The following is a 16930-nucleotide window of genomic DNA, read 5'->3' on the forward strand; positions in this document are numbered from 1 at the left end:
AATCAATACTACTACAACTACTACTGATAATAATAACAAGAAGAAGAATAAAAAGAACAACAACAAAAGCACATAAATACAATAATTTACATAACATTTATTATTAAATATAATATTACAAGATAACACTATTATAAATATATTGGATTATAATTATTTTTTTTATTTTTATTTTCACTTGTTTTATTATTAAAATTATTACTATATAATAATAGCAAAAATATACAAAAACTTAATTTTTTCATTCAATTAAATTATTAAATGTACTATGAAACATAAAATTAGACGGTAAAGACCATGTTCTATACTAGCGTCAAACATTCACTTTTTTTGTTTTTTCAAAATTAATTAAACTAAATAAAAATGTAAATCTTGTATAAAATGGTCTTGTAGGTATGTGCTCTTATATCCCTCAGGTGAACCCAAAACAAACTCCCTACCCTATGATATCAATCTGCTCTGCCTGAACTTGTCTGAAGCAAGCCAGGGATTTTCACAGCATTGTAGGAGATGGTCAGACTCCCAGTGTGCTGCTGATTGGTCACAACCAGCAGAGACACAGTACAGCTGTGCTCACATCATCCTGAGACATTTCCCTCTGTGAGAGGACGTGCAGAACCGAGCAGTCGCAGAGTGAGATCACTCTTAATGTGCAGTTTGCAAATCTGAACCATGGGGTTTTGCAACGTTTTGCAGGCAGAAAAAAAAATAACAGTAGCATTGCATAATTTGTGTGATTTCATTCAAGCTGGTTGAGTTTTGATGATATGAACTATTTGACCATGTCTTTCTTCTGGCCTTTGACATAAGAATTATTTCTCTCACAGTCACATGTACTGTCCGAGCTGAAGTCATGCCAGGTTAACTCCTACAGGGACTGGATTTCTCACAATCTAGCTTGACCATCAGTGATCCCATAAAGCATAGGAATGTTGTAGGCTGTAGTTATGAATGCTGAAGCTGCACAGTTTAGTGCCAGCTTGTATATGGTGATCAGGTCTACATCAGCAGTAAATTACACTGCTGCATCTCCATAGGATTTATTAACCTTCATCTTTTAATACAATACAATACAATACAATACAATACAATACAATACAATACAAGATAAGACAATATAACTTAGACAATTTCTTAGTTGTTATTGCAAAAGATGCATCATTCTAGTATATTAAATATGAACTTTGTATGTTTTTTAGCTGGTGATTCTACTTTATAAATGATATTATTAATGATCGGAAAGTAGTTTAGTGGTTAAGGCATTGGGATACTTATCGAAGGTCGGGGTTTTTCTCATCCCATGGAATTTTGAGAAAAGTTGAGGCTTTTGCAAGAAGTTCAATGTGTCGTGCTGTTTGTACAAATTGTTTTCAGAATGCACAAACTGGTTTGCAAATATCAAGGATGATTCGAGGAAACGCTCCAAAGCAACTGAGAAAAAAACGGTAAATAACCGTATCGCTACATGAACACCCAATAAACGTTTGCACATTCTAAAATATACACATTTATATTTATTCACATCCATCCTGCATTGCTTATACTAATAGTTTTTTTATGCTCTGTGTAGGTTAGTTTTCTGTCACCACTTTTAAATCTTAAATCTGGATATTGATATTGACGCCTTATTGTCCTTTACCGTCCTTACCCCGTACTGCCATCTCGTGGCCAAGTTTAGGAACGCAAGTAATTCCTAATCTGAGAAATTCCTCAGAAGGCTCTTAATACCTTAGGGCACTCAATGCTTCTTTAACCGATGTGCTAATGGGTTGTTAGCATACCACCAGCATTTCTTTGTTTCTAATGTTTGAGCCTAATATAGAGACAGATCATAGAGACATTCACTATAATAGGTTTAAGTTTCTAACCCATGATCCCAAGAATGATCAATGATTTATAAATGCACAAATAATAAAATAGTGGTAATATTTGCAAATCAGTAAGTGCATTCTCAAATTAATTTGTATAAGCAGCACAAAACATTGGATTTCCTGTAAAAAGCCTGTACTTTTCTCCAAATCCTTAGTTCGTCTCTCAAAAGTAAGTATTTGCCCCAATGAACATCTCATTCCCATCAGAATAAAAAGTCCCTTAGTCATTGTTCACATACAAAATCTTTAGAATCTTTAGTCATGTTGTCAGTATGATGCTGCACAGTTTCACTATTTCTTGATATAAACTATGGTTTGGATCACAGAGACTGAAAATGCACAAAATTTGACTTCCTTCTGTTTGGTATTTATGAATTTCAGCAGCACAAATTCATTGATTTGTTTGGATATTTGATTTATATTGATTGTAAAAGACCGAACAGGATTCACACTTTTACTGTACTATAAGTGTTCGTTTCTTTCTTAGTTGTTGATCCATTATCAGAATGTATAACTCTGTGTTTTTCTCTGTCTGTATTCACTCTTCAACTGAAGGTTCACGAGATTCACCTTCGACCTGTTTTAGAGAACGAGTTGATTATCGGTTGATCTGATGTCGTTCACTCGCCTTCATTAGTGACATTCAAGATTCATCTGCACATTTCATCAATTCAACACATTTACAAATAAAAGTTGAATAGAAATTTTAGATGACAGACGATGACAACTGGTTTAACCATTTTACATTCAATGATGTACACAATGAACTGATGCTGAGATGTTTTGGGGGTTAAAACTATTCAGATGAAACCAGTATAATATATTTTCAGCAACATGAACATAAACAACTGATAATGTAGAAAACAACAAACACTTGTACACAATCCATTAAATCATTGTACCAAAACATTCGCAATTTGTTTAAAGCAACAAGAATGTGACATGTGGAAGTTGAACAAGTAGTTTTGAGAATTTCATTTCTGATCTGAGTAACGCTCCAAAGCGAGGGTGTCCGATCTTTATAATCTCCTAATCTTTATAAAAACCTGCACCCACACCGACCCTTTGTATGAAAGACTGGACAATTCTGCTCTAAACTGAGCAACTGAGAAATAAAATACATGCTAAACTATCATATATTATTTGTACATTGTGGTATGATGTTTTTAATAGCGTTTAGCCCGAATTTTGCTCTAATCCATGGGTGGTGGTCCGTTAATTAATGTTGATCACATTAATTTTAATATTAATTTTTTTAATAAACACAGGAAAAGGAAGTTCTACTAAACTTAAAGCTGATGTTCATGTAATTGTCCCCCTGATAGAAAAAGGAAAATGTATAAATCTGCAAATATATTAAAATAAAAGCCATTTTTTGATGTTATGTTGATGTTAAGTTTGATGTTATGATGCATAAATCTTTTTGAAAGGTTTAAAAACATATCTAAATATACAAACAATGATGCACAACATTGGCCAAATTTTTTTTTATCACAACATTGTGTTTTTTTTTTGCACAACATTGTGTTTATATTTACAAATACACACTTGTTAACAGTTCTCTCTTTTGCACATTACTGTATAATTATAATATACAGTAGGTTCACTGGTCAGTTTTGTGTATTTGTCCCACACTGTCTTGTGTTGTCTGTTTGCACTGTTTTTTATCTGTACTGTTTGCAGATAAAGTTTCACACGATGCACTTTATGTGGTGAGGACACCTACTCTAATCCTCAGCTCTGTGTTCTGTTATGTGGCTTTATGTTGTTTTATGTAGCACCAAGGCTCTGGAAGAACGTGGTCTCATTTCACTGTGTACTGCGTCAGCTATATATATGGTAGAAATGACAATAAAAGCTTCTTGACTTGACTTGACGATGTACAACAACAACATAGATCTAATTGTGTTTACATATTATAACTAGTGTAATATGATTTATTGGTTTGCTTCCTATGTCTGTCTTTAGCATTATATTCTTGTGTTGATGCTTTGTAAGAATGATAGAACTGCTCTAAACAATCATCACAGCCGGTCCTTCCCGATGGTTCAGTGGGTTAAGACTGGTATTTTGCTGTTGGTGGGGTTCAGGGTTCGAATCCTGCTTTCTGTGTTTCTGTCTGGTCTGAATTTCTTGCTTTGAAGCCTGAAACAAACGATAAACCCCCCCAAAAAAAGAAGGTGTGTTGTGGGACTTGATGGCTTTGTGATAAAAGCCTTGCCTCTGAGCTCAGCGGTTGCTGGTTCGAATCTGGCTTGTCCCCACGCTGGGTAAGCTGTGTGGAAAGTAGTGTCTGGTGAGCAATGAGGTAATTGACTGTAAACAAAGGCTGTGAAGACCTGCTGCTTCACAGCCTCAGAAAAAGTGAGGGTGATAGGTTTTTGGCAGAATTTTTCCCTATATGCAAAACTAAGTCGATACTTTTTTGAACGTTTTTGCTTCAGAACCCCCTGTTTTCAGCTTCTCAGACACCAGGGGGGCAGATGCCCGGATATTGCCCCCCTGCTTCAGGATACGCCCTCCAAAACCACATCCAACCTTCCATTTCTGACACCTTCCTTAATACAGCCACCAGAACCTTCCACACTCTTAACTTGGAGTCCGGGCCGGGGTTTGAACCGGCAACCTCTCAACCCAGAGGTAAAGCTCTTCCAATTGAGCCACAGGATTTCCTGCAGGGACTTGATTTTTAGGACCTTTTTTGGTTCTTTTAAAAAACTTTTTAAACAATTTAAAGGAAAGCTAAGGGGTAGGAATCGAACCAAGTGAGTCAGATAGCAGCGACCACTTCACTGACCATTACACCAACACAGGAGAGGCAAACAAGCCTTAGCTTATTGGACTCTTGTCTTTTCTATAGTTAGGAGACCAGTGTTTTCTCTTAGATCATGATGGTAGAGGGTCAAAACTTCTCCTTCCTGTACATTCTCTCAGTAACTCGAAGTCTATGAGAAGTGACTCAGGTACAAGAACCACATCTCCAACACCTGCACCACTGATATACCATGATTTGCCAGCAACCAATTTTAATGATCTTTCATTGTTCTGTTTTGAAAAACTTCTTATAATGTTCAATATGAAACTAGAGGTAAGAATCGAACCAGGGAAGTCTTTCATCATAGATCACTAATGGCATTACTTCAAAACTCAAAACTTTGTTAGACATGTAAATAAGCAGGAAAGACAGAGACAAAGACAAAGAGACACAGACACAGCTTTAGAAAGAGTGAGAAACAAATAGAAAGACAGCAAGAGAGAGACATATACTAAAAGAGACACAGAGACAATTAGATAGATAAAATAAATAGACAAAGATAGCGAGATATAGCCACTTCCTGTTGGAAGTGTTTATCCCGAGCGACTCTTAATGATCTAATTTACTAAATGAGCAGTAGTGAGTTAAGTGCCTGCTCAGGTGCCCAAAACTGGCAGCTTGGAGGTGTTCAACATGTATCATATGTACAGCATGTGATATGTATGTAAGCATATGTACAGTGATTAAATATAAAGGCTATATCAGTGCAGAGACGTGTGGACATCATTTAGAGCCTTTGCTATGTTTCCACACGGACAGTTAATGAGGTGATACCGGAGAAAATGCACCTCTTCAAGTCAAGTCAGGAAGCTTATATATATATAAAATTATAGACATTTTACAGATTTAAATGATGTATTGTTTTTATCTGTACGATCAATAAAGACAGTAATTTAAGTTTGTGTTGCCATTATGAGGGAAAAACCAACAAAACGCCACCCAGAGGGTAAATTGTGAGAATCATGGCGGATTTTGGTGTTTGATTTGAGACTCAGAAATAAAACAAAAGTTTACTGATTAAAAATATTTTTATTTATCATTTATTTATTTTATATCTGAATAAAGAAAGGAAAATAATTTACATTTTGACAGCCAAATATATATATATATATACAAAACGAATAAAAAATGTTGTTACCTAATGAATGTGTCCAGGCTGAAGATCCACATATAGAACACAAGCAGAGAAAAGATGATGATGATCAGGAATGTGTCTGTTCTCAGTCATGTTTACATCACTGACTCCCTCTGTCTCATCCACATTAACCCCAAACTTCTTACTGCCTTCTGTGGTGAGTGAGAGTCAGGACTTTATACACCAGTGGATTGAAAAAGATGCGCAGTAACAGGAAATCGGTTGTTCGGCTGAAATCGACGCGCAGTGAAAATAAAAAAATTATATTTCACCAAATCAGTAGATTAAAACTAAAGTAACGAGTCTGTTTTGAAAATGTAAGAAGTAAAAAGTACAGATATTTGTGTAAAAATGTAATGAGTAAAAGTAAAAAGTTGTCTGAAAAATAAATAGTGGAGTAAAATACTGATACCAGAAAAATCTACTTAAGTACAGTAACGAAGTATTTGTACTTCGTTACTTCCCACCTCTGACACAGACCATTATTAATGACGCACCACCCGCTAAACATTGAAGCACTCTGGACAGAACACAGAATATGCTGCCTTATGAAAAATAGAGGAACTGGGAGAAAACAGCAAGGGGCGAGGAGAAGATTTATATGGAAACCTCCCACCTCTGTAGTGGCAGAAAGTTTTACACATTGAAAATGAATTCGTCTACAATCAATAAAATTAGGAAAACTTTGTAGTGGGAACAAGAGCTTCCATAGATTTAAGTCGACAGAAAACGACAGAATGTTTACAAAGTTTGGGATCATTTCGAACTAAAGAAAGAAAACGCTGTACAGTGCGTTTACTTTTGTAGAGTATTCTGAAATTTATTCAGATATTTTTATTTATATATTTTCATTTGTATTTTGATGTAATATGGCAATTGAACGCACTAAATGGGTTTAGTTTTCACAGATATTCTTGTGTGCGATTTTAGCAAAAAAAGTAATTTTTTTTCTAAAAAGTAAACAAATGACTTGTTTGTACTTGTTTCTTATTTCATCTCTTGTATATTAAGTTTTACTCTTTAATAAAGAAAAGTACTTTTCCCCTGATTACTCGATGGAATAATCTGTAAATATTCGATTGCTAAAATAATCGATAGCTACATCCCTAGTTTCAATTAATATCAGTGGATATGTGTGACACATTTTGTATCAGGGGGTCTCTGCCCCATGTCTCTATCGCCTAAGGGGTCTGTTATCTAAAAAAAACCTTGAAGACCCCTGCTCTAATTACTTACATTCTATAAACCAAGATCAATTCATTCAAATTAGCTAAGAGAAATGAATGGATAAATCGAGAAATAAAATAAACAGTAATAAAGTTTATTTTTCGTATGCTTTATTTTTTTAAAACAAAAATATATACTAGCAGGCAAAAATACAGGAATGGTTATCAAAGTGCAAAATGTTCCAGTGTGACAGTTTACCATTGTCTGTAGGTGAGCTGGTGTGTGTTTAGTGGAAAGCTGGACACTTTAGTGAGTACAGTTTGATCGTAGGGAAATTGGGTTGAATACCGCATTGCATGATGCACCTCACTAGAGAAATCCATCCTCTGTACAGGTTTTCTCCAGCTGGCCTCCTCTACTGACTTGCACACGGAATACAAGCTGTAATGTCTGTTCTCTCGGCCTGAACACGTAAATGAGTCCGTGTCGTGATCCTTCTTTAACAGCGATTCGATAGAAAAAGGGCCTGTAAATTTGATCGGACGCTCCTCTATCTTCACAGAAGAGACTGGTAAAGAGGAGGCCGATTGTGCTGATCTTTTTCTGTCTAAAAAAGCAGGTGGCAGACCGGGAACATCACTAAAGTGACGTCGCAGCATTTTCGGTGTGATGCTTTCTTCATCCACTCTCCAAAAGTTCCTCTTGGCATTTGGGTACTCGGGGTCAATGGGAACCTGTAATGAAATCCGACAATGTTTGAGTTATTGTTTGATTGAATCAGTTGAAGGACACCTGAGTGATTGAAAAACACAAAAACGACTCACTTTTACAAAACACTTGTTGGATGAGAGACAGACTCTGATGTTGTTTTCGAGACCTTTCCTGTCCCCGCTCACAAACACACCTAGCGATTTCATAATCTGCAGCAAGAACAAAATTCAATGTTAATTCATTCGTGCATATAAAAAAGCATAAAAGTACATAACATAATACTATTTCTGTTATTAAACGTTACCTGTTTAAAGGTGAGCATCTTGTCGGGAGAATCTTGAATGACATACGCCACAAGTCCAATGTAAGTTCCCTTGGTGTGTCTTTTATATTTGCGGTGGTCTCTAAGTACAGGCTGAAAACTTCCAAACCCTGTTTTAGTCATGGTTTAAAGCTTGAATGCTCACTTGAATGCACTGGATTCAGAAGACTGCAAGACCAGGTTTATAAACCTAGCAGTTTACAGAGGAACTATATGTGTGCATTCCATGTTAAGTGCAGCTATTACTAATCTGATGAGGTGTTAATATGTGGGTGGCACCTAAAAGACCTATGGTGTATTTGCATCTGAGATTACAAAGTTCTTCATTGTCAAATGCTTTCTTAATATTACTTTTGTACTTTTAAATAAAAAACAAACAAGAAATAAACTGAGGGGGAAAACTTAACTGGAGGGAAATTTAATTCAATTTCATTTAAGATGCACAATTGAACCTTGAGGAAAAACATAATTAAGAAGTGTGAAAAAAAAATGCTAATAAAATAAACAAAACAAAGAACAAGAAATAAAAACATAAACTTGCATTTTATTTGACACATATTTTACAGGAATATACTAACAACAATTTATTGGCCATATTAAAAAATAAAGTAAGATAAATAATTTTAGATATTAGCGGTGTAACGATACACATATTCGTACCAAACTTTTCCAGTACAGGGCTTTAGGAGCACTTTTCATGTGCAGAACATAGTTACAATCTAAATTCTCTCTGCAATGTATTAGCTGGTGGACCCTAAGTTTCCACCTCACACTTTTTTCTTATTATTAAACTTGAAAACATACACAACAATGGCAAGGGTTATAAAAAAGGAACTAGAGTTAGCGCAGTGTCGCTGTGGATAATCAAACGGTACCGGAAATAAATTTTGTCTTGCGCATGCATGAAAACGTTAAAGAATCAATGGAATGGAATCATTTATGTCCAGCTTCAAGAATTTCTCTTAAAAGGAGAAAATCCTGACAATTCTGCATATCGAGGGAGTGAATGAATGAAGAATAGGAGGAATGAAGACATTTGTTAAAGGACGCTGAAATAAGTAGAACAGTTAATTAGATCATATCTTTAGAAAATTTAATATTAAATGTCCAACACACACACACTTTTTGTGTATTAACCAAATGGGGTCTAACAAATGTAAACTATTTAATAAAAATTATTGTTATATGGCTGCCACTCTTGGGCCCTTGAGCAAGGCCCTTAACCCTCTATGCTCCGGGGGTCACTTATGAGGGAAATATCAAGGTCCGTGACGTCGGAGTGACGTGGGGCCGCCTTCCCGTGGGCTCACCACCTGCAGGAGGGACCGTAAGGGACGGTGCTGTGAGGATTGTGCAGCAGTCGAAGGCGGGGGTCTGCTTAGACTGCTGCCCCCGCGACCCGAATTACGGATAAGCAGGAGAAAATGAATGAATGAATGAATATTATTATTATTGAATTTGATTAATTAAAATTTATTCCAATTTAAATGATTATTTAGTTTGATCAATATATCAAATTGTATTCCATTTCTTTGATTTATTCTGTTTTATTTTTATCAAATGTTATAAAATATTATTTTATATATTATTGAACTAACCAAGCATTTTATTTAAAAGTTTAAGTTTAAGTTTTAAAAATGTAAACTGTTTAAATGTTGATGATCACAAATGTTAATAAAAAACTAAGTTAATAAAAAACAAAAAGCTATTCTATTTCTTGCACCCCCAAGTCCACCCACCCACCTGTACCGAGATTGAACAGAACCGTGACTTAAAAACCAAGATACATACCAAAATGTGAATTTTGTGTACAGTTACACCCCTAGTATATTGTATTTTATGTTAATAATGTTATACAGTGTATATACAGATGATCTATAGATATGTAGAGGATAATCTAGTGTAACAATCTAATCAGGTGTTAATATGTGGGCGGGACCCAAATGGCTTAAACCAGAGACCTATGGGCTATTTGCATTTGAAATCACAGAGTACTTCTTTCTAAAAGGTTTTCTTGATATTCCTTTGGTACTTTTAAACAAAACGCAAACAAACAAGCAACAAAATAAACCGAGGGAAAAAAAATTAACCGGAGGTAAAGTCAATTTAATTTGACGTAAAATTCAAAATTGAACCTTGAGGCCTTTCCAATATAATTAAACAAATATAAAACAAATATAATTTTTATTTTTATTTTACAAAGTATAGATAGATAGATAGATAGATAGATAGATAGATAGATAGATAGATAGATAGATAGATAGATAGATAGATAGATAGATAAATATGTAACAATAATCCAATTTACGGTAAAATACTGTAATATTTTAGATACACACAATTCATTACATTTGCACGTTTGCCTGATTTAAAAAAAACTTGCAATTGAGCTGCTCGAAAGACTTGTCTTGACTTGCTGAGACTTGGCCTTCTACATGTGTAAATCAAACCACTGAGCCGTCACATCCAGCGAAATAACTGATGTATGTTATCTTGAAAGTTGAATCAGTGTAAGTTGAGGTAGTTCAGCGTTTTACGGTTTGCATAACTCTTAACCTTCAGCTCAGTTGCATTATGCATAACTTTCGTATATATATATATGTGTGTGTGTGTGTGTGTGTGTGTGTGCACGTGTTGAAGTCTGTATATACCCGCTGGTATTCTCTGAGCTCCTATAGGAGGTTACTATCATTGCCATTTTAACAGAGCATGTGATCTTTATGCTAACAGCATACCAAGTGAACCTTGGCTTTAATGGTCTTTTAGGAAAGAGGATATTGGCTACACATTCTTAACAATCAATTCCCATTCACCTATAATCAAAGCCATCGTTAAATGAAATGATTGCTGAATTGCTGCATGAAATGGTTTATAATGATCTGATGGTGGTGAGGTTGCATCACAGTGTTACTTAAGGTAGGATCTGTGCTGTAGATTCGATTAAACCTGTGATGTCTCCTGTTTTTTCAACTAAGTGAAACATGAAATGCTCATTTGCATGTTGTTAAGTAACATACAGTTTTTTTCTTTCTTTTTTTTGAATGTTTGTCACACTTTAATGTTTCATTTCATCAAACTAATTTAAATATTAGAAAAAGATAACACAATATGCAGTTTAACATGCTAGTCAAAGTCCTGACCTGAATCCTATTGAGATGCTGTGGCATGACTTTAAAAAGGCGGTTCATGCCCGAAAACCCTCCAATGTGGCTGAATTACCAAAATTCCTCCACAGCGCTGTAACAGACTGATTGCAAGTTATCGCAAAAGCTTGATTGCGGTTGTTGCTGTTAAGGGTGGCCCAACCGGTTATTAGGTTTAGGGGGCAAACACTTTTTCACACAGAGCCATGTAGTTTTGGATTTTGTTTTCCCTCAATAATAAAAACCTTCATTTAAAAACTGCATGTTGTGTTCAGTTGTGTTATCTTTTTCACACCACTGTATATCACACCGCTCTGTCCTAGAGCATATTTAGTATAAAGTTTTTTACATTACTGATGATTGGTAAAAGAATACATAATAAGTTGATAAAAATGGTGAGAAGTCATTATTAAACAACAATGCATTGCATTACATAAGTGTGCACTGGAAGTTGGTCTTCATTGGATACTTTATTTTAGATCATGAGCCTTGCACACAAAAAAGAACCTAACATTCCTTTGTTGAGTTCTTCACACGCTTTCTGCATGTCTCACATTTCGTGTTGTTGTGCATCCGATTTCCCTGAACCACACACTGACTACAGTAACTATTCATGGAAACTATGCACTGAAAACGTATTACGTGCAACTGCTTGTTAAAACGTGTAATCTAAAGATGTACAAGTCACAGCTGTCTGAAGCACCGACATTCACCAAAATACAATTAAATCCGGTTTTATTTGTAGAACACGTGTAACAGCTTTACACTGATAAAGAAGTTGTATAAAAGAATGTATAAGTGTAGTGCCTAAAGTCTGTTCCTTATAAGTTTATCCCTAATGAGCGAGCCAGTGGTAACATCTCCCTGAGATGACATGAGGAAGAAACTTTGAGAGGAACCAGACCCGAAAGAGGATCCATCCATATCAACACAGAATTTGCATTTATTACAGTTTCATCACTGTTGAGGGATTTAAGTGCACCGTTCCTGCAAACTGTGGTGCTAAGCCCTTGCAGCAAACTTTTTTTTTTACCACTTTTACAATACACACTTTTACTTACTCAAATTTGAAGGTATATTTTATTTCATTTAGTCTGCTTCTTCTAAATGCCAGATCAGAGCTGTACCTAAAACATAATTATGCTAAAATATTTTGCTCAAACAGAAAATAAAGTTAAAAAGAAAAAACACATATTTAACCGGTCCGTGGCGCATAAAAGTTTGTGGACCACTGGATTGAAGGATAATGAACAAATTGATGGGTTGTGCACAATCAAAGCAGTTGTCACTTTGCAGCTGCACTGTTTACCCTGAAATTGGGTTCCTTTGGGTACTATTGTTTATTAACGTTAAGTTGTTAAAGGTGTGAATGAATGTATGAGGTCCTAATGGCCAGGCATCCTATTCAGTGTATTCTTGCTTCATGTCCATTGATCCAGAAACAGAGAAATAGACAAATTTGATAAAGTTACTGACACTAAACAAATGACCAAATAAATGAAAAGCTATAGTATTTCTGATCTGCTATGTCTCACCTTGGTCTAATTTTTATAGCATTTTACAACCAGAGTGGTCATGTTTGCTGACAGGAAGTTTCATTACTAGTTGTGTAGTCTTGCAGTAATAAATTAAAACAAATAACAATAATGTTTAACAGCATGCCAATGATATTAGTGTTTTGTGGAATGGGGTTTGGGACAGATCCTTTTATAGACCGTTGACATTTTTCTTCAGTAAACAGCAGAATTCATGGTTCCATTTATCACAGCAAGTTTTCCAGGTCCTGAAGCAGCAAAACAGCCCCAGACCACCACACTACCACCACCATATTTCACTGTTGGTACGATGTTCTTTTTCTGAAATGCGGTGTTACTTTTACAACAGACTTAATAGAACACACACCTTCCAAAAGTTCAACTTTTGTCTCGTCAGTCCACAGAGTATTTTCCCAGAAGTCCTGGGGATCATCAAGCTGTTTTCTGGCAAAACTGAGACGAGCCTTTATGTTCTTTTTGCTCACCAGTGGATGGAACTCTGGAATATTGGCTCTCACTGTGGTTTGTTGGAGTCCCAAAGCTTTAGAAATGGCTTTATAACCTTTTCCAGACTGATAGATTGCAATTACTTTCTTTCTCATTTGTTTCTACATTTCTTTGGATATCGGCATGATGTCAAACTTTCGAGGATCTTTTCCTCTACTTCACTTTGTCAGGCAGGTCCTATTTAAGAGATTTCTTGATGTGTGGCAGTAATCAGGCCTGGATGTGGTGAGAGAAATTAAACTCAGGTGTAATAAACCACAGTTTTAACAGGGGGGCAAAGACTTTTTTACACAGGGCCATGTAGTTTTGGATTTTGTTTTTCCTCAATAATAAAAACCTTCATTTAAAAACTGCATGTTGTGTTCACTTGTATTATCATTTACTAATATTTAAACTAGTTTGATGATCTGATCAACATTAAGGTGCAAACATGCAAAAAAAAAAAAAAAAGAAATCAGGAAGGGGGCAAACACTTTTTCACACCACTAATGTGCCTCGAATATTATAAGTACAACAGAGAATTATTTTCTACTTATTTCTTATTTTTAGTCAATTTCTTTAATATCCAAACCTCTTAGAACTTTGCCAGGCATTTTTGTTTTCCCTTCACAAGTGTGAATTCAGTGTTAACCCCATATGGTTTTCAATCAGTTCTAATAAGGTCATCATTATAAACAGCCCATATCCCACCTCGCACTCAGGTAAATGAAATGACCCATACCCACCACAAGTAGGTGCTATAACATATAACTTCATGTCTCACCCACTGTATGTAATAAAGTGAAACACCTAAAAATCCTTCTTTATATCCTTAAATCTCCTTGAAATCCTATAATCCATAAATCTCCTTGATTACTGGTGGTAGTTTAGTAGTAAGCCATTGGACTTCGGATGTTGGACTTTGTATCCAAAGGTCATGTGTTCCTGAGGAGGCCTATAACCCCAAAGCTGTTCAGTTGAGAAGGGGAATGAAAGTCAGTAGGAGTAAGACAGAGTACGTGTGTGTGAATGAGAGGGAGGGCAGAGGAGGGGTGCGGTTGCAGGGAGAAGAGGTGGTGAAGGTGGAGGAGTTCAGGTACCTGGGGTCAACAGTGCAAATGGAGAGTGTGTTAGAGAAGTGAAGAAAAGAGTGCAGGCAGGGTGGAGTGGGTACTGTATATAGTAAATAGACATTTGATGAGGACGGGTTCCCTTCTGTGTCTGGTACCTCTCACGGTTTCTTCCTCAGACCATCTCAGGGAGTTTTCCTTTCCACTGTAGCCACTGGTTTGCTCATTATGGATAAACTTATCGGCATAAACTTAGAAATACAAACTTTATAACATCTTTATCTCTGTAAAGATGCTTTGGGACAATGTACATTGTTTACTAAACAAATACAACTGAAATGAAATAAAAGAATGAAAGTCCACTTTTGCCTAAAACACGATTCAATCCCTCACTTTAGCAATCGCAGCCGTTTCCCAGAATCCACAAAATATATTTAAATAATTAAAAAAAAAATACTATATTATGTTTAAAACATGAATATGTCAAGCATAAAATTTAAATATTCATTTAAATGTGACCAAATATAACATTAATCTCACATGCATAATCTCTCCATGTGACAACAAAACAGCTCAGAAACATCGAGGCCTGGACTCCACAAGACCTCTGATGGTGTGTGTGTGTGTGTGTGTGGTATCTAAAAGCAGATCCCTGCAGTCCTGCAAGTTCTGAGGTGGATTCGTTTTGTTTTTCCAGAACATCCAGCAGATGTGGGAAATTAGAAGTCCACACCTTGAACTTAAGACTAGACAACCTAGCCATAGCGTTTCTAGTTCATTAAAGAGCTTTAAATGTATAAATCCTTCTTGCGATGTGATGCATTGATTTAAAAGAACTGTGCAGCCGTAAAAACAATTTATATAGAACATCTATACTTTTATTTGGAAAGCGACCAATAATTTGTGACCAATATTAGATATGTAGATCGATTTCTTGTCGCCAAACCGCGTTTTGTTAGCATTACTGCTGCTATGCGATATGACGTATCGCAACACTAAGGAGACCGAGGCATCCTAAGAGTCACCGAGGTAGAGCTGCATCTTCCTTGAGACACAAAAGAAAAAGAACATCTGATTTCATTTAATCTTTAAACTTTTTCTTTGCATGCGTTAGAAGTCAGAAGGCACTTAACTAAATGGTTGATTTGCTGTCAGTCTGAACCAAAGAAATAAAAGCGGACTATCAGTACCATATCTTATTGCATAGCATATTTTTTCCATTGCATTGTGTTGAATCGAATTGAAATGGTATCGCATCAGTAGCTGCTTCATATGTAACTTTAATCTATAGTCTTATTGGCTATGTATCACGATGCCAATACGATACGAATTCCTGTTCAAAGTTCAAACTGGTTTCTTCTTCAGACATGGTCAGAATCTTACAGATAGAAGCTCATCACAAAATCTAAATCAATCCCCAGTATGGCCAAGATGTCTCTGCAGATGTGTCAAACAAGACAAATGTGCTGGACAAAGATTCATGGAGGGCTCCACCAGAACTTAGACCTAAAGGATCTGCTGCTAAGTTCTTGGTACCCCCCCCCCCCACACACACACACACACACACACCTCCAGAGGTCTTGTGGAGTCCAAAAAATATATATAGTGGGTGGATTTATATTTATAGCTGCACAACAGTGGCATGGCGCAGTGTACATCTTCCCACCATCCCACACCTTCCACCTGCTTCCGGTCACTGCACTCATGCATGAGATCCAAAACACTGATGCTTGTCAACCAAAAAAGCGCCCTCTTTCCTTAAAGCTCTCGTCTATCCTTGCACTGCACCACGCTGCCTCAGATCAGGTTCTGTGAGTCTCTCGCTGGAAACACAATCTCACTTCCACACCCACCCTATTCGCCAGATTTAGCTCCTGTGGACTTTACCCTCTTCTGAATATGAGGATCCAGCTCAGGTTGCCATTTTGACAGCACGAATGGCAGAAGATGCTCGAAACGCTTCGAAAAGAACTTCCAGGACACATCCCATAAGTGGAAGGAATGCTGGGAAAACGGTATTGCTGTGCAAGAGAACTCTTATGAAGGTGATGGTGTGTAAACATAGATAAATAAAGTACTTCTTGTAAACAGAGCCCGTCTCCAAACATTGTGATACGACGTCACATTCATCAAGGCTTTTATCTGTTCTGGCACTGAGGGGATGGAATAAACCAGTAGATGTACAGGTCACAGCTGAATCTTCAAATGACGGGTGAAGACCTACCTTGACCACTAGCACTTATTTTCCCTGTTGGTTTTATGTCCATGTTTAAAAAAAAAATCCTCCCAACAGAGGTTTAGGATGATGATATAATAAGTTTGCAACCTGTTGAACCAGTGTTGATTTATTCATTGATGGAGACTTCAAAGTAATATTTTACGATATTACGATAAGAGCGTCTGCTAAATGCCGTAAATGTACATTGTTACAATCTTTTACCTATAAAATAAAAAGAAATATGAGGGACATATAAAATTTATTTTATTATTCTTTTCTACAGTGTAGATGCTTTTCTAGATACCATCATAAAATACAGCAGCTACATTTTCACCCGGAAACTTTCTGGTAAATGTTTTTATATATATATATATATATATATATATATATATATATATATATATATATATATATATATATATATATATATATATATATATATATATATATATAAAAA

The 16930-nt window shown here is 35.9% G+C and overlaps 1 protein-coding gene and 1 long non-coding RNA gene across 2 annotated transcripts in view; one reads left to right on the forward strand and one right to left on the reverse strand.

Annotated features, from left to right (window-relative positions):
• The window catches only part of LOC310716581, a 19096-nt gene extending 18059 nt beyond the window's left edge, over positions 1–1037 (forward strand). Inside the window, exon 3 of the long non-coding RNA XR_014530635.1 lies at positions 417–1037. This is a non-coding gene — a long non-coding RNA (uncharacterized lncRNA). The remainder of the gene's footprint in view (positions 1–416) is intronic.
• A 6180-nt stretch (positions 1038–7217) lies between these two features.
• On the reverse strand, positions 7218–8410 carry LOC310716748 (forkhead box protein Q1). The gene is made up of 3 exons (XM_083524154.1): positions 8004–8410; positions 7813–7908; positions 7218–7722 (listed from the first exon to the last, which is right to left on the reverse strand). Exons 1-3 carry the CDS (start codon positions 8142–8144, stop codon positions 7243–7245), a joined length of 717 nt encoding a protein of 238 aa, XP_083380280.1. The 5' UTR covers positions 8145–8410; the 3' UTR covers positions 7218–7242.
• Between the last annotated feature and the right edge of the window lie 8520 nt (positions 8411–16930).

Source organism: Silurus aristotelis, assembly GCF_946808225.1.
Source record: "Silurus aristotelis genome assembly, chromosome: 21".
NCBI lineage: Eukaryota > Metazoa > Chordata > Actinopteri > Siluriformes > Siluridae > Silurus > Silurus aristotelis.